General features: G+C 37.3%; 1 protein-coding gene across 1 annotated transcript in view; it reads right to left on the reverse strand.

The window, feature by feature from the left end:
• RASA1 (RAS p21 protein activator 1) overlaps window positions 1-26,367 on the reverse strand; it is a gene marked incomplete at its 5' end in the record, with an annotated part of 64,939 nt that overhangs the window by 4,000 nt on the left and 34,572 nt on the right. Inside the window, 15 exons of the mRNA XM_082497771.1 lie at window positions 98-175; window positions 1,553-1,641; window positions 2,581-2,648; window positions 5,467-5,553; window positions 6,766-6,881; window positions 7,549-7,691; window positions 7,881-8,040; window positions 8,252-8,424; window positions 13,322-13,398; window positions 13,671-13,828; window positions 15,105-15,182; window positions 17,817-17,904; window positions 19,344-19,500; window positions 21,673-21,793; window positions 24,731-24,809. Coding sequence (XP_082353897.1) covers window positions 98-175; window positions 1,553-1,641; window positions 2,581-2,648; window positions 5,467-5,553; window positions 6,766-6,881; window positions 7,549-7,691; window positions 7,881-8,040; window positions 8,252-8,424; window positions 13,322-13,398; window positions 13,671-13,828; window positions 15,105-15,182; window positions 17,817-17,904; window positions 19,344-19,500; window positions 21,673-21,793; window positions 24,731-24,809 — 1,672 coding nt within the window. The remainder of the gene's footprint in view (window positions 1-97; window positions 176-1,552; window positions 1,642-2,580; window positions 2,649-5,466; window positions 5,554-6,765; window positions 6,882-7,548; window positions 7,692-7,880; window positions 8,041-8,251; window positions 8,425-13,321; window positions 13,399-13,670; window positions 13,829-15,104; window positions 15,183-17,816; window positions 17,905-19,343; window positions 19,501-21,672; window positions 21,794-24,730; window positions 24,810-26,367) is intronic.

Here is a 26,367-nt window from a genome sequence, read left to right on the forward strand (position 1 = left end):
GGAGCTGATGCATTTTTTAACTAGTTAATAAGTGTAAAGAATTTTCATTTACAATGCTGCTATGTAACTTTCAGTAAAGATTTTTTTAACCACTTACCCCAAGTTCATCCAAGAACATGATCATGCGATGTTTGTTGCTCTTGATGAATGGATTTACCCCTTCCATGTATGGCTCCTAGTAATTTTAAAAGTATTCATTAGAACAAATAATTGCCAAGACAACCATCACACCTGAAGTGAACACAGTAAAGTCAGACAAATAACACTGCAAAACATGTATGTCATCTGCAGTTATTTTATTTTTTCAAATTAATTTCTAGTGTCTGGCATGCAGCCAGTCAAAAGACTACAGAATTTGGTATTTTCTTAGAAAATTCGGAATCTCAGATTCAGAAATTTTCTTACACATGCACACTGGCATGAAATTTGTATTAAGACAAGTGTCTCTTTATACCTAGCTGACATGAACAAACACTCTACTTTCCAAGGTATGATCAGGAATGAGTGCCCTTTTTCTTGTTCTGTCATTAACGCTTACATTCCACGTTATATCTGCCAGAGAAAACTTCATCACTTTCATTATGCTTAAGTCAGCAGATTTATTTTTCAACCGTGTTTCAGACTGGGAACCAAGACAGACCAGTTGTTGCTGGCATTGTCTAATGTTATAATAGAAATTTTATTGAAACCAGGGGCTTTTTAAAAAGTACAATATGTACACTTGATTTATAATATGAATTATGTCTAGCAATATAAAAGTGAGTACAAACAGAAGGGGTGCTCTGAGGTGCTCTACCACAGAAAACACCATCCTAAGGAGTAAGGAAATGCAGGGTGAATGTGAGGGAGGGGTGAGAGTCAGAGGTTGGCAGTTCTTCATTCGTTTCAGTATTGGATAATCTCTACCAAGATGAGAATTTAGGCCTGATTAGTCTCAATCTGAAAGTTAATTACTATATATAGATAGAACATGTGTGTGGAATGCATTTCAAGGTTGTGTATAGAACCATGCCAATACTACTGAAAGATGCCTCCCCTTCCCCATCAAATAATCCATTGAAATGCAAAAAAAGCTCCCATCATCTGTTTAAGGCAGAGTATTTATCCTTCTGATTCTTTCCCATCACAGATTCCTGCACTAGCAATTATCAGTTGTCTTTTTGATACGAATATTCCAAAAGAAAATGTCATTCCTTCATGAATAATTACAACAGACCATTGCTGGTGTTTGTACTACCAGATTCAAAACCTTCCTGGGATGTACCGAGTCATTAGTTTCTACATCACTTCTTCTCAAATGATTATGGCTCCTCTTCCCAATGTGGCCAGACTTTACGCTACTGCTGTAGCTCAGATCAACACCCTGTACAGCTCTAAATTAAGAGGACAGAAGAAATTGCAGCAACGAGGCCCCCTTGCAGATGAGGACAAACACGTCATTTAAGAGGCTTTGCATGAAAAAACAACAGATTTTGCCTGTATTACACAGATATATTGAAATTTCCTGGAAACATAGTTTTAGGCTATTCTCTGTGTGTAAAATTATATTCACCTTAGCTCCAAATTCAACCAGATTTGCTAAGTTCTGCACAGACTTGGCGACCAGCGTCAGCGTTCTTGCAGCAGTGGGGGAAGGAGAATCTGTCAGGAAAACAAAGTAGAGAGTTCCTGACCATTCCGTTTAAAACTAACAGCAGTCACAGGAAAGTCAAGCTCTTCTCCAATTCATATTTTTTTCATTGAATAAAATATTTTTAATATTATAACAGAAGTGCATGTGGAAGACGTCACTTGGTGAAGTAAAACTTGCATCACTTTAGTAATGTCCACAAAAATATATGAACATCTGTTTTTCTGTAAGAGTTGTGTACAGAACAAGACTTTAACACTGACAGACAAGCTTAAAGGGGACTACTCAAATTTATAGGTAACTTTTTACAGCTGCAGACACAGTGCAACCCAAGTTAGGAGGTACCTCAAGTCTGCACAACCCACCCTTTCTAAATGCCACCCCTCCCTCTCTCATCTTTAAGATTCTGTATTTGAGATTGACTGTACTTAATGAGTCAAAGTAAAGACTTCCCCCAATGGCTGGAAGCTAAGAAGCACGTTCGAACAAGTTACTCAAGCATAATTTTTTAGGTGCACAAATGTATTCCAAGCACTGCAGACACATATTCAACTTCGTAAGTCTTGTTAATTTAAGAGATACTGTTGAATTTCAACCATTAACTTTGGCGGTGCATTGTATTCAAAGCGACATCTGAAGATCACACACTTAGATTTTTCACACTGCTAGAATATATTCCTCATTGCTAGACTTTAACTCAAAATTGTGTTATTAAATACCACAATGCATTTCTGGATTGTAAAATGACACTGAGGATAACCACAATCTAAACTTTAAGGGTGAAAAGCATACGTTGGCTGCCTTAGAGAGAAGTCAGTCAAGTGACATGGATAACATGACTTTGGACACAGTGTTCAAAAAAAACTTTGTATTTTGCTACATGAGACACTACAGTAATGTCATGCCTACTACTGTATGAAGTATGAATTCAGTCTCAAGCATACACTCACCTGAGATGATATTAAACATCCTCGGGTTCAGGATAGCAGGACAAATCAGTCGAAGAAAAACAAAGCCACTGAAATGGGAAAAAAAAAAATGTATTTTGTTCAATAAAGTTAGAGAATTAATGTAAAATTGTGTAGTCTTTAAGCATTCAAATTAGCACGGAATCTTTTTGAGACAGGCACCAACCAACCAGTCAGCACTCTGTGAATACATTAACAAATTGAGAATATCATGCTGTGACTTCAGCTATGGTAAATGCTGAAAGAACAGGTATATTGATTTCCTGATGAAGGGGAACTGCTGAAACCATGTGGGAAGAACTTAACTGTGAAGTTATACTGAAGCCAATCTTGGACCACACCAGCTTCAAAAATAAGCTGCCCCTAGTCTCTGACCTCCCAAAGGTTTTCCATTTTCTGCTACAAGGCATCCATCCCATGGGATGTGAGAGCCACCTGCTCCCACAAGCACATGAAAGGAGGAGCGCAGGAGTGGGTGGGCAAAGGGAACCTTTCTTCTGGCAGCAATGCAGCCTTAGGGAAGCTTAAGCTGGTCCATATCCTGGTGACAGTATGCTACAGTAGAAAAACAGTAAGGGATCTGCTACTTTTCTCCATGAAGTAATTGCTGACATCTAGAAAGCTGGGAAAAGAGTGCTTTCTTTTGACTGCAGAACTAGGAACTCATTCAACAGAAACCCAGAATAGCCTTCAGTAGCATGAGAAAAATCTAACTTTCTGTTAATAGCAAAAGTAAAAAACATCCACTTCAGGTTAGCCTCAATTCCAGCTAATTGCTATACAATGACTTGACATATGGACCAACTAAAACAATCTAAATCTTCAGTTTTGTTCAGTGTGCTTGGTTCACCACCAGCAGACTGGTTTTCACTACAGCAATAACAAAGCCTGATCACTTATAAAAGAAGGAATGGCGCCTCACCCTACCTGCCCTGTTGGTAAGTACACAGTGATGGTAACGTCCATTTTACTTGAAAATAACACACAGTAGTGAGGTTAATGCACCTTCCATATGTCCAAGACACCTAATACATACTGTTACAGATATTTCTTATTTCTCCAAGAATTCTGAATTACAGGCTTGTAAGACAACAAATCTTGGCCATATGTGAAGCTAAAATATTTTCTGTGGTGTGATTTTTAGAGCTATGAGAAAGTAATTAATTTTTAAGTCATGGCATATACACCAATTCCTCTTTTAAAGTGCCTAAAGTTGAAGGCCAATGAGGTATCAATCTAGGATGGACCTTGCTGATACAGAAGATCTGGTACTTCTTACCCTGGTCAACCTGCCTAAATTAAAAATGAGTCAATACCTAGATGGGGGCTTATGACCAGAGTGAAACAGAAGTACTTTCTGAATGGTAGAGCAGGAAAGGTACCCAGACATCTAAAAACTGTTTAACTGCCTCTGAATATTTGATCATTCTTGGACCAAAAATAGTGCAATAAAAGATAATATTCATCACTGAAGGCTGTGAAACTGTAGACTACAGAGAAATCAGAAGTATCCACTTGTGAAGACTAGCATCCCAAGAGAAAGAGATCCAATATTTATAGCATACAGTGGAGACTTCTGGAAAACCCTGAATGTCATCTGTCCACTAAGGAAAGCCACATGGTTCTTTCTGGAGCTGGGGAGGAACAGAAGAAGATATGGTACTCACTGCTGAGCTCTACAGCCTTTCAGTAGGCTGGCAATCACCATAATAGCAACCTCAATTTCAAGGCAAAGTCCCTGCATGGTAACCTGGATGACATAACCCAAAGCTTTTGTTGTCAAAATGATACACAAAAGCCAAAGACAGATCCTCTGAGGGACTCCCTCCATGGGAGATTAACCTTGGCAAATCATATGACTGCCAGATACTGCAAAAAAAGAAAGATGTGGCTCTGATACCCTTCAAACCCCCAGTAGTGTTTAGAAATACAGTATCAAGACCACATCTTTGTCAGAGACTGTTGTTTGACCTCTACTGGCAATGGACAGTGTTGAAGGAAGAACTTGTGTACTGTGCTGGAGTTTTTGTGGCTGGTACAAGTTCAGAGGAGCCAGGTTCAGTAATCTCCTGCAACATCTTTAGAGGAACTCTGGAATGTTTGAACATGATTAGGCTGGAGCAGAGAAGTGAAACAAAACTGGGACAGCACAGAATTACATGTTTTAGGAAACCAACATGGTGTTGATTCAGAGTGATGAGAACCAGCAGCCCAACACCAGTGACTGGGAGCCTTCTGTGATGCAGAAAACTATGTATCCCAATGCACACAGTACCTCAGCAAAATCTAACAATCCAATTGTCTTTATGAGAAGGTATTAGATTCCTTACCACGTTGGGTCTGCATTTTAAAGGGCATGGATCTTAAACCATGTAGGATTTCTCCAGCAGTTAGCACGCTCTACGTAAGAGTCCCTAGCTAAGGCACAGTCCTCCCAGATGGCATGAGAGGAACATGATCTTTAGAGGACACTGCTCTCTACAGGTATCACGAAGGTTAATTGTTGCTTTCAGAGAAGTTTTTCTTTTCTACCAGAAAAAGGGAATTGCTATTTTAAATTAGTTTGTAAAACTTGACAAAATGCAAGTGAATTGAAAGTTAAAACTATTAAGTAAAGCTACACTGACCTCCATACTACATCATCTTATTCTGGCAAGGCTCTTAAAAACATGATTACAAATCTAGCAAGCTCATAATCCTTAACTGGGATATCATGCCTCAGCATCATAAATATCTTAAATACTGCTGAAACCTATGTAAGTACTATACAGACTCATCACTGAAAGAAGCACAGATAAGCACACTGAAGTATGTCTTTAACAAGACTTGAAAAAGATCATTTTCAGAATAAAGTGACAAGTAACTTACCTAACAACTCTGGTTCTCATGGTGGTATTAGCTGGCCACTTGTTTTGAACAGATTTCTGTAGGCACCCATAAATATACCTCAACGTCCTGCAAAAATAATAGCTAATTACTCATTCTATTAAAGTTACAGAATCAAAAAAGCTGGTCAGAAAGGATCTAGACCAACCTCCTAATTGATGCAGAACTATTATTAATTCTACATTTATAATTTAGACAGAAGCTTTAAATTAACTTTAACTAAGAGTTAATTGATAAGTTAATACATTTATAAAAAGTCAATTTCTAAATGTATTAATTCATATTAAATATGAATGGCAAGGGAAAACCTTCATTAATACACAATTCTATATGCAATGCAGTGATTATTCAGATATGCATTAAGTGTTTCTTAATGTTTCCTGTTTCTTAATTAGCATTTCCTTTTAAAAAAAGACAGTTTTGATGGTTTGATTTTTTTTTTTTTCTTAACTAAACGACAACTATTTCTTCTATAAATGAGGGTTAGGTGTTTAAAAGTTAAGCAACCACAGCAACAGTCCTCTCCCATAAAAAAAAGCGAAAATTGTGGTGTATTTTAGAAAATGCTGAGAGCTGCATCATATTCTTAAGAGGAGTGCAACTTTTAGTGTTAACCTTGCCAGCACTAACACAAAAGAAACTTCTGTACTACTCTGCCACCTCAAAATTGTGGATTTTGTGTACTTTAAAAACTAATGACACAGTGAAAGAAAACTGATAGTGCTATCCACTTTTTATTACGTGGTTCAAATCTAAACTATGAACACAAGTTATTTTAGCAATTAAGGAAAAAAAAAAACCCTCTGCATTTCTCGAGCAGACAGAAGCAATCATAGCACAGTATCATTCTACTACTACCCGCTTGTATTTTTAATATGTTGTTAATAATTCCATCTCTTTCTCAGAGGAGGAGGACTGGAAAGAATTTGGAATCAAATATATGTAATTGTCTGCTAACTACTACTGTCTTCTACCTTTTTGTGGAAATATGACATTGATTATTTTTATTATTATTCTTTCCCTGACCTCTTGGGTCTAGTAGCTTCTCCTTCAAAGAAAAGCATGTGTGCTAGCCATAGGCTTGTGCAAAAAGCACTATTTACTCCCAAAAGTGTTATTTTTTTTGCCGCTGTCTATATTCCTCTGTGCATACAGCAACCCTGAAGACTTATGACTGATTAGCAGAAGATGAACCAGTAAGAACATCATTTTAAGGTGCAGTCTAACTCACACAAAAAGGAACTTTCAAATACAAATCTGAACACAAGAGTGCAAACTTACGGAGGCAGGATCTCTGCAGCCATGAATATTTTCTCCACCAATTCTGAAAGTATACTGAGTAGATGTGCCAAATTAGTGTTTACATCTTCATTTTTTTCTAACTTTGAGGGATTTAACTAGAACAAAAAGAGGAAAAGATTGTTTCTTCTCCTAACTAGAACTACATATAAATTACACGTAATATTACACACTGAATACTACTTCAAAGTAAATTAAATATTCTGCTGCTGTACAAGTTTCTTACAGAACTGACAAGTCTGTTTCAATGGCTAGTCAGGGAATGTGAAGCAGCAATAATTTAAGTTCTAATACTCCAGGCATTTCTGAGGACTTCCATCCTTTCCACAATTAAGTGAAACACAGAAGTCAGGAGGGTCAGGATCAGTAACAATCATTAATAACAGGAAGTTTTAAATTAAAACTAGAGTTCAGACATTGACTTCTATAATATCTTGAGTTTACTAAAAGTAACTTAGGTTAGGACATTCAGTATCTGCTACAGTACAGTCTACAATTGCTAAAGAATAAATAGATAATTTAAAGAAATTTTAATTAAAAAAACTTCCAAAGTTCTACTGTGAATACTGTTCCAAGCCAAAATCTAGGAAAAAACAGTATCTCTTAATGAATTCAGTTTCTGTATTTCTCATGTAAACAGATTTTAGTTCTGAGCAATTAATAAATGTCTCTGCAGCTAATATTTAATGCAAACGTAAACATAATAATCAGTAGGTAATTGTGTCAACAATCAAAAATGTTTAAAAACATAGTTCAAGGTATCACCTCACAGGACTGCTTGCTCTCCATTATCTTTAATATAGAGTCTTTCAGTGCATGGTGAACAAAACTTGTTGCTGTGGCTTTCATGTACTGCTCCATAAGTGTACTTGCTAAAGTGGTGGCACGAAACAAGGTAGTAGCTTCATCTGAAAGAAAAGACAGCAAAGTGAAAAGCTCAGAAAAGGGGACAACAAAAAGCAGAGGGTAGGTGTGCTGTGTTTACGCTTTGAAATATGTTGTAACTAAAGGAGGAGGAAAAAAACAAAGGTGCCGGAGCCCTTCCCTCCCCAACCGCCCAGAGTTCCAGTAAAATTCAGTGTGATTTAGTGCAGTACCTTCCATGCTTATCTCCCTGTCATTTAGAGTTCGTAACAACAAGGACTCAAGCTTTTCATGAAGAAAAATCTTCAATAAAATGCCAGCCAACAGTGTTCTGTCCTGTCCACAAACGTGTGATAAGGCATAGACTACATGAAGTTCTTTCTGGAGTATAAGCTGAAAAAAAAACCAGAATTTTAAAATATTCAGAAGCTTCTCCTAACATATAACAGCTTGGGAAAAACAGGTATCATACATCTGTAGTGATACATAGATGTCACTATAAATATTATTTAGTGTTGTCAACCAGTGTTATGGAGATCTATCTCGACCAACCAACAAAATTAGTTTTGACAGATAAACCAAGGAACGTTAATCAACTTTATACCTCTTTAAACTCATTGTACTCCTCTTCTGGCATGATCTTCTCCATAGAATATCGTGCTCGAACACGCAAAGATCCTGGCTCAATACCCTTTAATGGTACGTGAGAACTGAGTTGAAACCATTCATCTGTTGCATGTCCTTTTTGCAATCGGCTTAATTGGCAACGCATAAACACTTAACGAAAAAAAAAGCATTGTTCAAATAAGTTATCTCCAGCAAAACAGCGCTACTATTGAAAGAAAAAACAGTTTATTTTCAGCACATCATCTTGTTTCAGCACATCATCTTGTTTCAGCACATCATCTTGTTTCAGCACAAGAGCAATCAAGATTTTTGACATCACTATATTGACAGATTATCTCCTCAGTGACTTAACAGACTCCTGTAAACTGAAGAAATATAAAGTATTCTGTAAAGAATCTATACATATCCATTCAAAAATGCCGCACAGATATTGACACAGTTTTCTTTGTAACACCCAAGTAGTGAGTTAAAAAGTGCTACCCTGCAAATCCAGGTAGCAGTAAGAAACTGAAAACAGACAAAGTGTTCAGAATTCACTGTCCTCTTTCCAGCCTTGGGCTGATGCCACCATCAGGTTTGGTCCTTGACCACTCTGTTACTTCTTACTATTTGTTATTATAGTGTTGCTATGGCTTTCCCAAACATTGCAATATGTTTGTATTTATTTTACACTAACTCTCAGCTTAAGGCAGTAACAGTTTAGGCAAATTACGTCAAAGAGTGTTCCCAAGCAACTTGCTGCCTAGGTATTGATGAAAGTCAACTCAAAAACAGCCAAATCATTAACACACCGTTCAGTGAAGTTGGTACCTTGCATTCGCCAAGCAAGGCCCTGGACTGCAGCTGAATTCTGGCCCAGTGGCTAGCTAGCAAGCTGCTGCAGTCAGCAGAGGCACTGTGCAGTCAGCACAGGCTCCTCTGGAGCAGGCAGACATGCTCCTGAGCTAGTTATTTTGCACAGAAAGGGTCCAGGCACTGGCAGAGGCAACACTGTGCTGTGAAGCCAGTGAAGCACCCACCACACTCCAAGTGGGGTCCACAGTTCAAGTTTCGCATGGAGCTGTCAGTCTGGGTCTTTCAAGCAATCACCCTCTCTTTCCATGCCTCTCAAGGAGATCTGCTTTTAAGGTTCTCACATTAAAAAAAAAAAAAAGAAAACAACCAACCAACAACGAGGAGTTTTGTTTTGGTTTTTTTTTTCCACATTTCTGCACACTCTTAGACCACACTGCCTGGCAGAAATTGTGAACAGCTCCCCTAGACTTCCCATGGCCCCAGTGTCGCAATACACAGCAGGATATCATTTGATACTGGAACAGAAAAACATCACATTTATAATGCTCACTTCAGGATATTCCTGTTGCCTATTCCATATTCTTTGGAGCTGATGGACTGATATAAGCTAATGCCTTCAAATCAGTCAAGTAGTGTGAAAAACAATTCATCATCATCTGCTGCTTATCACCAGCGTGGATGGGAATATGTCTTTTGACCAGATATCAATTGACTTTCGTAGAATATTTCTCCCCAGCATCAGAGCTCCTGTACCTGCACCTAAGCAATGTGGTTTTCTTGTTATTTTGCTTGCACATGCATGTACATCTTGGCGAAAGGAATGGTGAATAAAATACAGGTTCTAGAATAAACTGATGATTTAATTTTTCCCTGTTGCTGTAGTAGCACTTCATAGCTATAATATAAATACTATCATCTTGCTTTGATTTTAAAAAAATAGGTCAGAACAGAAATATCTGTACAGGGAATGCAGAACAGTTACTATCATAATTTATATTCAATAACTTTAAAGGAACAAGACCTTTTCCCACTTAGCAGCCTACATTGGATTAGTTGGCTATGTTCAGTAAGAGAACGCTACTAGTTGAAAAATTCAGGATATTTACACTTTGCAATATAGCACATTTTAAAAGAGAGACAAATACACAGAAAATCATCAAAACAAACAATAGTTGATCTCTTCCATCCAGAAACAGGTAAGAATTCTCCTGACAACAATTTTGATCCAAAAAGAATCACAATATTTTACATGATGAACACTAGTACCAAAAAAAAAAAAAAAAAGACTGAGGTTTCTTAATGGTTTATGAAACTTCAGGCATAATATTTAGTAACAAGATTGTATTTTGATTGTTAATAATTATAACCTGGGAATCAAAGTCAAAAGTGTTTCAAACTCAGGTTTGTTCCTGTCCTCAGACTGGAAATGAACCTGAATTTACTCTGAAGTCTTCGTCTAACCCTGCCAGAACAAAACAGAATCATCAAAAAAATCCAAAAAAAAATAAATATCTAATTTCTATTTCAGAAAAAAAGCCATTTGAAATCTCGAGAAAGAGGAAATTATATGGACATACTAAATCCTGCCTTTCGCAGCCACAAGTCACTGCCATGTGAGCACAGCCCATCCTCCTATAATCTCAGACATCAGTTTCAAAAACAAGCTTTGGCACTACTGCAAAAAATAACTGTGCCTGAAAGGTAAAACATTGACTAACACTTTGCTGTATGGACTTGCCTGCATGAGGTGACCACTTCCATTATAATAATGTTTCTTTTTCCAATATGAACTAATTTGAAATTAACCCACTATCACAGTGCAAAACCAAACGAGAACTTCCACTTCAGTTCAACACCGTGTCGTATTGTCCCGAGATATTTACTAATTCAACGGCCTAATCATACCTGAGGATCTCAATTTGCAGTAGCAGGAGGTGAAGTCTACTAATACATTCTAGGGCTTTATTTTTTTTCAAGGCATATTATATATACTGATTTGAATAAATCCTTATGCAATTTACAGTTAGAGAAACAAAGAAAAGGTAAATAGAATTGATATTAAACTGTTCAGTATAATTTCTGACTATTTGAAATACTTTTTAAAAACAAAAATACTGAAATAATTATGGAATACTCATAATAGGCAAACATGAAAGTCAAAGATTTGAAAGCTCAGAAACTATTTTCAAATACTGAGAAAACAGCCTTCATGCAGGTAACATTTTGATATTTAACTTCTGTGTGTTACGACAAAAGAAATAAAGCAGTGAGACCAATAATAGAATTTTGGGCCTTCAATCTGCATTATATGGCAGGAACAGCAAGCCGAAAAGCTGACTTCACTATTTAACTGGGAGGATGAATAGTACCAGCTTCACCTGACTCCCACTTCATAGCAGTCCACGTTTAACAGCTGTGGCTGCAAAGCAGAATGTTCAGGAAGGGAAACAATTCTTTTGCTTTTGAAGAGTTCAAGGATTATGCAGGCAACCCAATACATCAGTACGTCGGATAAGGTCTGGTTTAGCTCAATTTTTCACCCCTGCATTTAACATATTTAATAGGGCTGGGGATATAAGCAGAGATATTTGTTCATTCAAGCTGACTTAGACTAATCCTTATCCCAAAATGAAAGGGCTGTTGGGCTATGCTGTAAGAGTGTACCTAACTGCAATGAAGAAACTCAGCCCGCTCTGCTCCTGACCTAGATAAGGAAACCTTCTGCCACCTCCCATCAGCTCGATGCATCCAAAGCCAACACAACCTCCGTAATCTGGACAGAGAGGAGGAAACTACAAAAACGTTTTTAAGACATTACTGAACTAGCCCACTCAAGAATTATGCTTTTAAAGATTCTTTTATCAACTAGAACATTGGTGTAGACAGATAATGAGTTTTCCAGCTTAAAAAAGAACAGTGCAAGAACACGGTCACAACTGCAGTTACAGCCCTTCTGTCAGAGGGAATTTATCTTTTTTCTTCCTGCTATGCAGAGAGTTTTCTAGTCAGAGAAAGGCAAAAGAGGCCTGAAATTCAATTAGGTTCTGCAAGAGCATTCAAAGAGAGCAGTAATTCTTCTACTTTGGCCAAGGTTTCTCTACAGATCTCAAAAAAAAAAAAAAAAAAAAAAAAAAAAAAAAAGACGAGAAAAATCAATAAATTAGTACTGAGGCAAACATAACAGGCCAGTAACACAATACATGTGAACTGAAAACAAATGCAGTAAATTATAAATACTCTGTCAGGCTTTGGAACAGACAACTCTGAACACAATGGATAAGAAAAAAATCTTGGAACAAATTTGAAGAGGGTGGGGAGAGTGTCCTGCCCTGCAGGCAGCAAAGAAGAGGCAGGGGGCTAAAGTTGCTCCAGAGCAAGTATGGTGGGGAACAAGATACCTTGAACAAGAAAAAGAAAACCCTAAAAAACACATTGTGTGGGAAGAGAACAAAACTTTAAAAAAAAAATAAAATCTTTTCCTATTTAAGAGCTCAGAATCCACATTCTTCAAACACTATCTAGAAAGCTGATAGATTTTACCAGCTTGCTGTTAATTTGCTGGAACAGAAACAAAATGACAATTGAAGAAGCAGCTGTCCGGGTTACATGAAGAAAGTAAATTCTTGGGAACTTCTGTAAAAGGCAGAAGAAAATACAGCTCCTTTCCCATGCAAAGTGATACGGAGGTAACTTCAGGTTTAAGGAAACACAAGGAAAGTAGACAGATGAGGTAAAATGGAAAGGAAACAAGGCAAATCTTGTTCAGAGACCACCAAGAATTGTAAAAATATACACTTTTTTTTTTTTTTTAACACAATGAAAGTACTACAACTTTCCTCGCTTTCTCACTGGAAGTGACAAAAAAACTGAGACGGAATTCCGTGCAATCAGACATAAAACTCTGTGAAACTTGGTGATTTATGAAGCAGACTAATACTGACAGCTTCTCTTGCTTTTTGGTTAGCACATTCATTGTATAACACAATGACTACTCTAGAGCAGAGCCAGGAAAGCCACCAGATACACAGGACTGGAATACTGTGCATTTCACTACTAAAAAACATGCAGATTCTCATTGTAAAAACATTAATGGAAAGCCAGTACCGGACATCCAAAACATACAAACACAACTGTATGGTGAGCATGAAAATACACTTAATTCTCTTGTGACAATGTTTGACAAGAGTAATGAAAACCACACAAAGTATCCATTGCTGCAATATATATGCATCTTTTACAGAAAAATACTTACATATATCTGGATCTTTACTTTTCTTTGTTTTGTTACTAAGACTTATCTCAAATCTATTAATATCAGATGAAAGATCACTAGGAGAAAAGACAGAAAGCCTCAATTAATACTATACTTGCTTGAAATTTAAGCTTATTCTAAACTCATTTCAATCCTGAGTTCTCACAGTCAGCCAAAGACACTTATGTTAACAAAGATATTTAGATGCCTACAGAAAATTCTGCCCATGCAGAATTTGGCCTAAAGTACTTTTTTAAAAGCATATGCAAAACAGTACACAGTGTTAAGAATTTTAAATGCAATGCAACTTATAAATGAAATTCTGTAATTCAAGAAGATTAAGACTTACTCAAAGACAAATTCTTCTGACCACACAGGGTTCTGCCCTTCCCTGATGTGTGTTTTTGCTACCTGGACGCTGTTCAGGTAGATGTTACAATACGGATTAGTAAAATGCTTTACTGGGAGCGTATGAGCTTCTTCTACATGCAAAATAAGACTGCTGACCTAAAAAAAAAAATTACAGAAAATTTACTTTTTTGTTGCTAAAATGGAAATACAAAACACATGAATAAATTATTTTTTATCCTCTGTGCAGAAGTTTAATGTTACTATATGATTACTGAATACAAATTAAAATTTCCTAGTAAGAAGAAAGGAACAGAAGTAATGGAAAAACATTTTAAGAGGCACCAGTGACAAAATAAGAGGGGCTCAAATAATTACCGAAAACAATTCTCTAGCCCCATGCTTTTAAGGCATCTTGTTTTCTTTTTTTAAAATGATCTTTCAGGCGTTTGGATTTGCTAACACTAACTTTTCTACACACAGCAAATTTTACTGAAATCAAAGACTGTCACCTTGAATAAGAGCCATGGATGATTCCACACACAACAGCTTATTTGGTGCTCTCCTAATAGATTACATAAAATTCCCTTGTCCAACGCATTATTTTCTATTTCTTTCTGTAGATGAGTGATTTCTTTGCTTTTTGAAGTAAAGAATTATTTCAGATTGTCACTCTTTTTGCTTTGCTTTTGCAGTTTGACGCCCTTTAATTTCACCTACCACTTTATTCTGTAAATTCACCTAATTTAGTTCATTTATTCAGAAATATCCACACATCTTTAGTGTTGACTACAGAACAGTTGTGCATCCTGGAAAACATCCTATTTTATTCCTTTCTTCACTGTCTGTTAAAACAACTACATTCAATATTCCAACACTCAAAAATATCAGGGATTCTTGCAAGTATTTTCATGTTATTCTCCAAAGACTTAGCTGTTTATGACTATCCATATCCTACCTCTGAGGAAATTCTGGTAAACACAGCATTTTCAAGAGGCCAAGAGAAATTAAGCCACGAGTATGATTCAGCATGTATTCGTTAGTGAAAATGAGTAACATTAAGTTTGTTTACATGTCACATAAGTCTGTCAAATTTTTAAAGTTTTCCATGTGTGGTAAATTTTAAAAGTTAAGACAATACAAATGCTGACTTCTTTACACTTTTACTCAAATGTGGTCAGAAATTAATGCCTAGCAAAGAATGTGCAGATTGCCTAAAGCCATTACGGGTTTTATATATACAGCTATTATAACAAAGTGTAGGTCATACTGGTTGGTTTCACAAGGGTACTGCACAGTTCCGAAAAGGAAAGTAAGTACACGCAGGATGTATTACTGTTGAAAGTAAAATTATGAGATTTATCAGTATCATTTTGCAACGAGGAGACAAAACGCTCCTGCACATGCACTGCCAACCCCACAGTATCAGCTTCACCTGACGTAGACGTTTATTAGATGTTCCTGGACTGGTTTTTCTTAAACTGCAAAACATCTGCAGAGCTTTCATCCAGTCCTAAGAAAGAAGGATGAAGAATAGTGTAATAAAAAAAAGTCAGATACAGCTTCTTGCAGTGGAACAGACATTATATACAGGGAGTAGCTGAAGTTTTCTCTTTAGCTTGGCAAAACCTAAGTTTTCTGCAATTCCAAAGTATGCAAGTTTGAATATTAAAGCAAAATCCTTATCTGTACTGAGCAAAACCTAATAAAGGATTTGCAAACCTGAAGCATTTTCTCTTTTAGAAATATCAAGCATTACTAATGGATATACAGCATGACCTTTACCAATTTTCCAGTCTAGTAGTATTACAGGAAATTACAAATGGTATATAAAACGAAGCACAACTTGTTTGCTTCTGAGAAAATTACACTTAACAAGCCAAACTGTTCTGATTATTCTCTCCAGCACTTCTGTATGGCAGTCATAATACTGTGTATACTTCAAACAAAACCTAAGACAGCATTGACAGAGGAACACAGAAGCATATATCCAACATTCCCCACTTTGCTCACAAATGCATAAAGCAGAGTGGATGAATGGATGGATTCTTTTTTGACCAAGGAAATAAACAGGTTGTCTAACACCAAACTGACTGTAGAACCTTTGTGTCTATTTTTTTTTAAACAAATAAGCTGCTAAGAGGCTCTGCCAACTCACCAGGCCACCTCTGAAAAAGTCACTGCAGCGTGAGAAAGTTGCTAACAGAGGAGCTTTGCAAGGGGCCTTTGGAAGGTGGAAGATATGTTATGTCCTCATTCTCTGGTTTTTGTCCCCCAGCCACCAAATTTTGTACAGCTCTTGCAAAGCAGAAAACTTAGGTTTTGACCAACAACCTTCTTAAGTCTATATTTCAAAGTTCTGCCATTTATTCTCAAAGTACAATTTAATAATGTCATTAAAAAACCCACAACACTCTTTCAATCTTACCCATCACAGCATCTTTCACATTTTAAAAATACAGGAACATTTTACTGCAGCTATTCTCAGCTAGCCCACTTTGCAAGTCAGGTTTCAGCTTTCAAAACCTTTCACAGAAGGAAAAGCTTTCAACTATGCATCACAAAGTTTCAATTCCTTATTTCCTTATTCTCAGAAGGAGTAGCAATCGAAGAAACAAATGCCTCCTAAATACTCTAATAAAATTATTTCCTGGATGCATAGTGTGCCTCTATATTCACTCATAGCAGGAAAACCTTTCCTGTTAAATGCCAAAGCTTACGGCAGCGAGAATTAATGTGCACAGTAAGCAGTGACAATAGCATGTAAAGCTACATTTTACATTCACTTTTGTTTTGTACAAACCATAATGACAACATGCAATCCATCGGATGGCACTGCTTCGATATTTATTTACCACATTGCAAGAAAGCCTTAATATCCAAATAAAACTATTCTTCTATGAAATGTTACAGAGTAAACTTCCCTGGGCCAAAGCATATTATAAGAAACCCCCTGTATTCTGTATAAACGCAGTTAACAACCTGTTAAGCAGATCGAAACCAGAATCAGATTATACCAAACGTTCAGGGAACAAGACAGGATATTCTGCCTTCTACGCATTCTTACTTTTTATTTCTAGCACACAAAAGGCATTGCAGCTGTGACAAAAATGAATGTACAGTAATGAGTGTGGAAATGAATGTATATATTCTCAATTATTATACAGCATGCTGCTTCTCAAAGACATTCAGAGCTGTGTGACAAATGCTACTGCATCATGCTGATGTCATCTCAGTGACTTTCATAAATTTGTATTAATTTAACAGGAAAATTTGTGCTTTCCTTTATACACAGCACAAGAAGAATACTAAATTTATTCAGCCTTCACACTTTGGTGAATAACAGTCTATTACAAGTGCTCTAAACAGGTTTAATTCCAGTCAAATAAAATGAAATGCAAAGCTTAACCTTTGATGCAACACATACATTTCAGAGCTATGGATTTTCAGAGCTATAAACTTAATAAATAAGGACATTATCTCATCTTAGATATGCTCTCCTGCTGGTGAGTGAATTTCAGAGAATTAGGCTCCTGTCCTTCAATTCTTAATCAGCAAACATACATGCTAGAGAGCTAGTAACTGAAGGATAGCAACTAAAACCAGAAAACCTTACTTTTTGTGCACGATCAGAGCCCAAGACTATGAACAACCACCAACTTATGGACAGGACAAATAACTGCAAAAGGCAGCTGCTCGGTATACTTTGGTCACTGGGCACACATAGGGGCATTAGCATTTTACCTCATATCACGAATATGCCTTTGAAGGGAAACACCGACTTACTATGCTGTGGTTCATAACATGCAAAAGTCTCGGAGAGTAAATTATTCTTCTGAACTGAACTATGTCAAAAAATATGTTCTCCAGAAACATATAATAGGAAATAATGGAAGTTCAGCCCATGGACCTAACCAGAATTTGTACAAAGTAAAAACCCAAGAGCAGCCAATATACATGCTGGGTTCTCAGCACCAACTGTTCCCCTTACAGACCTACTGCTACTACATTAAAGCACCTGCTAATACATACATAGCCACTAACTAGTTGTGATGCACTCTCTTTCTGTTTAAGAAGGGTATCATCATTAAACACCACAAGACAAAAAATTACTTTTAAAATTATGTTTAGCAACAAAAGCTCTCACCTGTGCTTGTTCTGGAGTTTCGCCTGCAAAGTAAAAGATGTAATGCTCTTCACTAAAGTGCTGAACTACTATCTGAAAACAGTTTGGCCTTAAAAATAAACAAAATAAAAATAATGTAAGTTTTAATATCTTCATAATATTAGCAGACACCTTCACTTGTTGATCTGTGCCAAAACAAAGTTTACGCTGAACTAACACATTTCTGCTACAGTTCCTCACTAACAGGTTCATAAGCTGGTGCAACTTTATGCATCTCCTCTTACCCACATGTAGTACCACTTACTGTCCAACTACACTTTAACCCACAGTACAGTGTTTCTTAAAAGCTGTTTAAGAGACAGTCACTGTTGACCACAATGTTCCTTGTTTACAATACGCACCAAAGCTTCCTCCATAATTGCCAACTTACATAAGGATCATTTCAGTGATTTTTTTTTTTTTTTTTATTACTGTTCTGGTACTCTTCATCTGTACTATTCCATTAGTTTAATGGGTTTTTCAAAATTATTAAAAAGATTAAAAAAACCACATCAAACAAAAGCACCAGTCATTGCATCTTAAGAAATGCCAACATTTTAAGCTACTGCCTTGAAGACTTTTCACAAAGATAACTAGAAGTTGACTAAACATAATTTTTTAATAAATCTTAAGATCCATGGGATAACCAGAACTTCTATCTAACATTTGGAGGAGAAAGTGTACCCATTTCTTCCATACTATAATACAAGGACAGTATACCTTTTTTTTTTGTAACAACCAATGAACAAATATTTAAACTCTTTTTTGTTAAGTACCGATGATATCTGAAAGACTTTGGTTCTCAGCTTCTTTGCTGATAATCACATTCCTTGCAGTTGGCATATTTTGAATATCAAAAATATTACAGTAAATAAGATTTGATGTGAAAATTATCTCCAAATATAGTAATTGTGCAAAACCAATTTCTGATGATATTGACTTACGTGAACTCGTTTACTGCTAAGTTGGTCTAATCTAACAAAAGTATTTGTCCTTAAATAGACAAGTACAGACTCTGTCTAACCAAGCTAGCTTTCAAATACCTAGCAGAAGAATGTAGATCTTTTGGAATTGACAAAATTCTTGGTCTTATCAATTCTTAGTTCAAAAGGATTAAACCCCTCAGTTCATAATCTCTAATGTCTGTAAAATGAAACATGGAACAATTAATGCACTCTATTAAAAAATGACAACGCAAAAAAAAGCTGGAATCATCTTCACATGTTACTTCACAGTAAGACTTTAATGCTAAATTCTAAAATTTCTAACTAGCAGTTGTTCATGTACAGTTGCTATCAACAAGTTGCCACGGCTAAACAAGCTACTATTCATCAGCTACACATGCTTTTGTAATCCACACCAACTACAGACTCCTGGTACGAACCAGGAGCCACAATGAGAGCTGGGACTACTTGTTCACTAGCCACATATTACCCATGTCCTGTACATGCTCAAACTAGCAGTCAACTCTCCTGCCACACGTACAGGAATTAAAAGCCAGTGTCCTACCTGCCAAACAAGCTGTCATGTACTCCATAGACGGAACACACGCTAAGGTCTATTAGTCCTTTGGGTTTTGTGGCTCGTTTTTCACTTTCAAAATAAATAAGCTGGGCATCATTTCCCTCTAATATAAAGTACAAGTTTTTCCATCTCTTTCCTTTACCTGTAGAAGAGTCAAGAAAATGTTACAATACTGTTTAAAAGAAAGTGTAAACTTTCAAAATGAAGAAAACAGAAGAGGGCAGTAAAGCAAACAGAACATTGTACAGATAACCACTCAAGTTATAGTATCAGCACGCATACTGAATCTTATGCAACACGTGGATAAACTAGATCCTCTTCATAGAAGCAGGTAGAGTTGCAAAAGGTTCTCTAAACATTTTCACTAATTTCAGCAGGATTTAGCAAGTGCATATGAGCTGCCTGGACAGTGAGTTCCTGTCAGTGTTAAGACGGTATCTACACAGTTTGCAAATAATGATGCTGTGGATCCCATTTATTACCATTTTAATTAAGAAATAGACTCTTGACATGAGAAAATTCCTCCTAAACTCTGAATAATATTTAACAGATTGCATTACAGTATCTTAAAACAGTATGGCTGAAGAACAGAAATGGGAATATGTTATATGGAAACTTAAATCAGAACCATGCCACAGACAGAACTGTATCTCAGAATTTGGCTGGCTCCACTTGCTTTGGAGAAAACATTCTAAAAGCATTTCTCTGAACTACAATGGATTAGGAACTCTCTGCAAGTACTTAGTGCAGAAGTCACAGTACCATTCAGAAAAAACTTTCAGCCTTAATTTTATACTTTGATCATCATAAATCCACCATGGGCCTTGAGAGAGGTGCAATAGCACTGTTTTGAAAAAACAAATCTAATATCCACTTATTACACCCTGTCTTCCAGCTGGAAGAGTGGTTTTACCGAATTTTACGTGCATCTCTCTACAACTACTCAGTGCTCCAGTTTGCACGTTTAAAGTATCTCATTACCTCTTTTAGCTAAAGATTTTCAATTCATTATTTGATACCTCACTCTATGACATCCCTCTACACCTTCTCTCAGAATCAGCCTTCTCAACATAAGAGATGCTTTCCTTGTTCTGTTCAGAGGGTCTACATTTTTAAATGTCTCTTTTATATTTAGCTATATTTAAAATCATACCTTCTTCTTCACTTTTGGTTGCTATCCAGATTACTGTCTGTAACTTATCCTTCTAGTTATGGTCTCTGTCACTTGCAGAAATTTTATTATTGATAGTTCTTCTGTTTCCATTAATGCTCATTTTTTTTAAAAATGTAGAAATGTAATACTTGGTAAGTGACTAGCTTCCTCAGAACTTCAAAGACTTGCTCAATGCCAACTCTTCAGGGCTATATTAAGATGAGTCAAGCAGTCAGCTTTTAATGTATTTATTGTTATGTTGACTGCGCCACTGTTACAACCCTAAAAAAAGTTGCTATACATCTTGTATAGCAGAATATACATTTTAAGATTTAAAACATATGACCTACCTCGGAATGACAAAATTAAACCAGCTATGCTTTCCAACAAATGTACAGATTTATACTATTCTAGCTCTCTCTAACCTACCTTATCAGCTAGAATTTGATGATTTGATGGGTTTCATATTAAACACAAACTTTTATGAAAACATATTTCATTTAATGAGTTTGAATGCTACCTTTGACAAGGATGCCTAGTTTTAATGCCGTGCTCTGATTTTTTTTCAGAGCAACTGTCAATCAACATTTTCACATTGCATGCGATTTTATGTATTATGTTGTTCTATTCACTCACTACTTAATGAAAGAGACCTTTCATGCTCTTCACACACTTCCTAGAACCATTTCTCCACTTCAATTTTGTTCTTTCTAGTACCAGTACTATACTAAATTCATGGAGTATGCACGTTCAGCTTGGAGAAGAGAAGGCTGAGGGGTGACCTTGTGGCTGTCTACACCTTCCTCAAGGAGGGCAGCAGAGGTGGAGGTGCTCATCTTCTCTCTCAGATGAAGATTGATAGGACACAAGGAAATGGAGTGAAGCTGCAGCAGGGGAAGTTTGGGTTGGACACTAGGAAAAGGTTCTTCAGTGAGAGGGTAGTCAGTCACTGAACAGGCTCCCCAGGGAAGTGGCCACAGCACCAAGCCTGTTAAAGTTCAAGAATCGTCTGGACGACACTCAGTCATACGATTAAGTTTTAGGTAGTCCTGCGAGAAGTAGGGAGTTGGACTCCATCATCCTTATGGGTCCCTTCCAACTTGAGATATTCTATCTGCATTTTTTATTTTAGAAAATTTCATCAAAGTAAAAGTAACTCACTTTTTTTCAGAAGATAACCTTTTTTGACAATATTTTTATAAAAAGCATCCTTTGTTTTCCGGCGGATTGTATTGTAGATTTCTTTTCCATCCACTGTATCATTGAGCACTTGTTCTTGGTGCTGGTAAGCATGAAAGAAAAACATATTTTAAGCTCAGAAATCACCATTAAAAATTGCACACTATGAAGCTGCAACCAGGATCATCTTACTGAACTCACTACTATTATTCTCTCATGCATTTTAATACAGCAATATAATTTTCCATACAATACCCTTGCTAGTAATGTAATAAAGATATTTCCATATTTCCAGAATTATGATAGGAAAAGTTTTCAATACAGACCAACTTCTACAAAGTAACATTGTGTTTTTTTCATATTAACTAAAAAGCAGCATCTTTCACTGTGATGTCTCTTAAATTTATGCAAGTCTTTAAAGATTTATCTAGTTTCTAACCGTCTTCTACCAAAGCTTTTGGGAATGAGTAATCATGGATAAATTCTAAAGCAACAAGAATGGTGCAGATCACAATTAAAACCAACCCACTAAAAGTTGCACAGTCTCTCATTAATCTCATTAGAACTCACATGTCCTAATTGAGGAGAACTCAAGACAAGAGAAGAAAGGAGAAACAGGAAACCAAAAATGGATAAATGCATACAGATAATTGTAGGATCTGGAAACACAAGTAAAATGTGAGAATGGCCAAAAGTCAAGCCAAGTTTGACCTTACCGAGTAAGCTGATCAGCAAAAGTTCTTTAGCCGTAAGAAAACATAAAAAGCAAGACTGCCAGGCAGGAGAACAGCATTGACATGAAAAGCGACATATGAACTTGCTCATATTAAAAATTCTACTTTTCTTACTGCCCATGTATCTACAAGAATTATGATTTTGAACAACATCACAAAAAGCAAGATCAAAAATACTTTGGTATTTTACCAACAGGAATTACAGGACCTACAATGGAAGCAACATCCAGATGTTTACAAGCTCAAGATAATATCCATAAGCGAGCAAGAAACAGTGCACAAAACAGCAGATCTAGTGACAAATATTTTTAAGTAAATTTCGTATTAGACACAGGAAGTCAGACTGACTTACTGCGTACTAAAAGTACGCAAGCCTTTTGAATATTTTTCCCCCTCAAAAACATAGAGCATGGTAGTATGTGGAAGAGAGCTAACACAAAGCTGAACATAAATTGCACCACTGACAACTGATTTTTTAAACAAAGTCATAAATATCTCTGAATAGATTAAAAGATTATTGATACAGGAACCGTAACTGCATATGCAAAAACCTAAAATGAAGACAATTACTGCCATGTTTCAAGACGAATGATGGAGCATGAGGGAAGTTACTAGTGAAGCCTTTCAAGGAGCAGTCTTAGGATTCATATTTGCTTTTTGTCCCACCCACATTACCAAGCACGAGTTCACAGTAGCAAACAACTGGGAAGCACTGATGGCACAACACAATCAGCAGTATAGGAAAGATCAGAGTAACAAGGTGTAAGTCTACTAGTACAACGTAAAAGTTACACCTGCTGCTACTTACCACTAGAAAACAGAAAAAGAGAAGCTTGAGCAGGTGAGTCATTCACAGGAGGGCTGAGCTATGATAGAACGTGGCTATGAATGTCTGGCAGGGATGGAGCTAACTTTTGTCACAGCAGCCCCTATGGTGCTGTGTTTTGGTTTTGTGACTAAAACAGCGTTGGTAACACACCAGTGTTTTGGCTCTTGCTCAGCAGTGCTTGCACAGAGTCAAGACTTTCTTCATTTCCCACTCTGCACCCCTCCTCAGCAAGGTGGCTGGGGTGGGCAAGATGCTGGGAGCAGACACAGCCGGGACAGCTGACACCAACCGATTGGAGGGATATTCCCTGCCATATAACATCATGATCAGCAATAAAACTCTTGGGGTGGGAGGGTATGTCTTCCTGGGTGATCACTGCTCAGAGACCGGCTGGGCATCAGTCTGCTTGCGGGAGGTGGAGAGTGATTGCCTTTGCATCACCCCCCCCCACCCCTTCCTTTGCTTATTAAACCGTATTTATCTCAGCCCAGGAATATTTTCTGCTGTTGCCCTCATCCTGCAGGAGAGGGGAGTGAGCAAGCAAAGTGTAGGTCCTTAGCTGCTTGCTAGGTTCAACCCACCACAGAAATTGACACCTATTCTAGGATATTTTTGCTAAGTATTTTCCAGAGAGAAATGGAATTACCCATGACATGGTACTCTAAACTGTTGTGGTTCACCACATTCAAGAAAGGCAAGCTTGCACCAAAATTGGTGGCAGCAAGGCAACTACGAGAATATTACAAAGGCACAGGATCAGCTTTGGTGTGCTTAGCTTAGTGAGCTAAGGGAGAATACAAGAAATGTTCTCATATTAATACAATAGATCTCACAAAGGGGTATGAATTGACTGTGACTCTATTTAGGGAGGAAATTAAAGGCAAATTTCTAACCACTGAACAGGAAAGTTCAGGAACAGAGAGGGAACAAAATATAAATGCATACTTTACAACTAGGTATAAGCTTACGAAAAGCTAGATGATGTGGTGTGCTTATTACTGGTGGTATCTTAGGATGAACTTCTGCTGTGGGGCAGGACTGCTCCAGAACACACCCTGCAATCCCAGCCCTGCAATCATCCCTGAAACTTTTCTGTGCAAGCAGGTTTCCTCTGGCAAAAAAAAAAAAAAACCAGACACAGAAGACAGGAGGGCAGCAGCCTGGTTCCCCCTAACATGGGACCAAGGCACAGCATGGTTGAGCCAGACCAGGGACCAGAGCCAGGGGCACACAGAAGATTAATACCTCAGAGGACAGACAGAGCATACCATATTTTCTGTTGACTATAAGCCAACCTTAGGTAAGTGAATGCATTTGAGGAAAAAACAAAAGAAACACACAAGCTGAAAATATTAAAATTGGAGATGATGCTGTTTAACTACCGCTGGTATGTCTGCAATAATTCAGTTCATAAATTGATTCGATGACAATTAGGTCTGTGTCTTTAACAACTAAACGCTCAGAGTTGAAATCTTACCTGCATTGGAACAGGATCTTTAAGGTAATATCCTTCAACAATCTGTTCTTTTCTATAGTGCTCAATGATGTCAGCAATACTGTTCGAATAAGAAAAAGAGGATTCAAATGTTAAACAGGTTACTTTTTCCTCTGTTTGAGAATTTGCTTTTCCATACAACCACAGAAAACTTTCTCACAAAGTTTTAATAAAATCAAGTGTTAAACATCATAATCTCATTTGTAGCAATGAGAATTTACTAATATACTGAAGTCAAGAAAGTTCACAAAACTGTATTCAGAATGTATTAATTCTAAACTCTACAAAATATTTTAATTAGTTGCTTAAAATGCCAAATGAGGACACTGCTTTTTCCACATTCAAGTAGCACATGTGCATTACCAGCTCTCCAATCAGGCTGAAAATTGCTATTTCATTGACAATAATTTTCAAAGTCCTAAAATAACTAGGGAAGGGGAATGGGAGGTAGCACAAGTACAGAGCAATTTCTTTCCAGAAGGACAGGAATAGAAAACAGAAAAGGTTTGTAGCAGAGCTTATACAGATTATACTGGGAAATCACTGAGCTATCCCATTAAATTAAATACTCAATCAGTAGCACTCCTTTACAGGGAAGCATTCATTCTAATCACCAGATTCAGATTGCAATTGCACTTGGATGGCTTAGGTGCAAAGTAGTAACAGACATAAGCTGAAATTCAAGGTGTTTGAGTTGCTCTAACTTATTTTTGCAGTTACTGAAATTTACACTGCAATAAAGAATAGCAACATGAACATCAATAGACATGAATAGATAGCTTGGAGGAGAAGGATCTGGGGGTTGTGGTAGACAGTAAATTATCCATGGCCCAGCAATGTGCCCTTGTCGCCAAAAAGGCCAATGGAATCCTGGGCTGCATAGGGAAGAGTGTGGCCAGTAGGTCGAGGGAGGTCATTCTCCCCCTCTACTCGGCACTGGTGAGGCCACAACTGGAATACTGTGTCCAGTTTTGGGCTCCCCAGTTCAAGAGGGACAGGGAACTGCTGGAGCGAGTCCAGCGAAGGGCAACTAAGATGATTAAGGGCTTGGAGCACCTCCCTTATGAGGAAAGGCTGAGAGCGCTGGGACTCTTTAGCCTGGAGAAGAGAAGGCTGAGGGGAGACCTTATTATGGCGTACAAGTATCTAAAGGGTGGGCTGAAGGAGGATGGAGCCAGGCTCTTTTCATTGGTTCCAAGTGACAGGACGAGGGGCAATGGGCACAAGTTAGAACACAGGAAGTTCTGTTCAAATACACGGAAAAACTTCTTTACGGTGAGGGTGACAGAGCACTGGCACAGGCTGCCCAGGGAGGTTGTGGAGTCCCCTTCCCTGGAGATTTTCAAGACCCGCCTGGATGCAGTCCTGAGTAATGTGCTCTGGGCAATCCTGCTTTAGCAGGAGAGTTGGACTAGATGATCTCTAGAGGTCCCTTCCAACTCTGATAATTCTGTGATTCTGTGATTCTGAATCATTCCTATGTAAAATACCAACCCCCCAAAAGAAATAAATAGTTGAGTAGAAAACAAAAATATGCTGAACGTGTCTTCTCACTTCACACATACTTAGCTGTGTGTGCAAAGATAAGCAACAAGGCACGCAGCAATGAAATCTTTGAC

This window comes from Vanellus vanellus (assembly GCF_965231255.1).
Source record: "Vanellus vanellus genome assembly, chromosome: Z".
NCBI lineage: Eukaryota > Metazoa > Chordata > Aves > Charadriiformes > Charadriidae > Vanellus > Vanellus vanellus.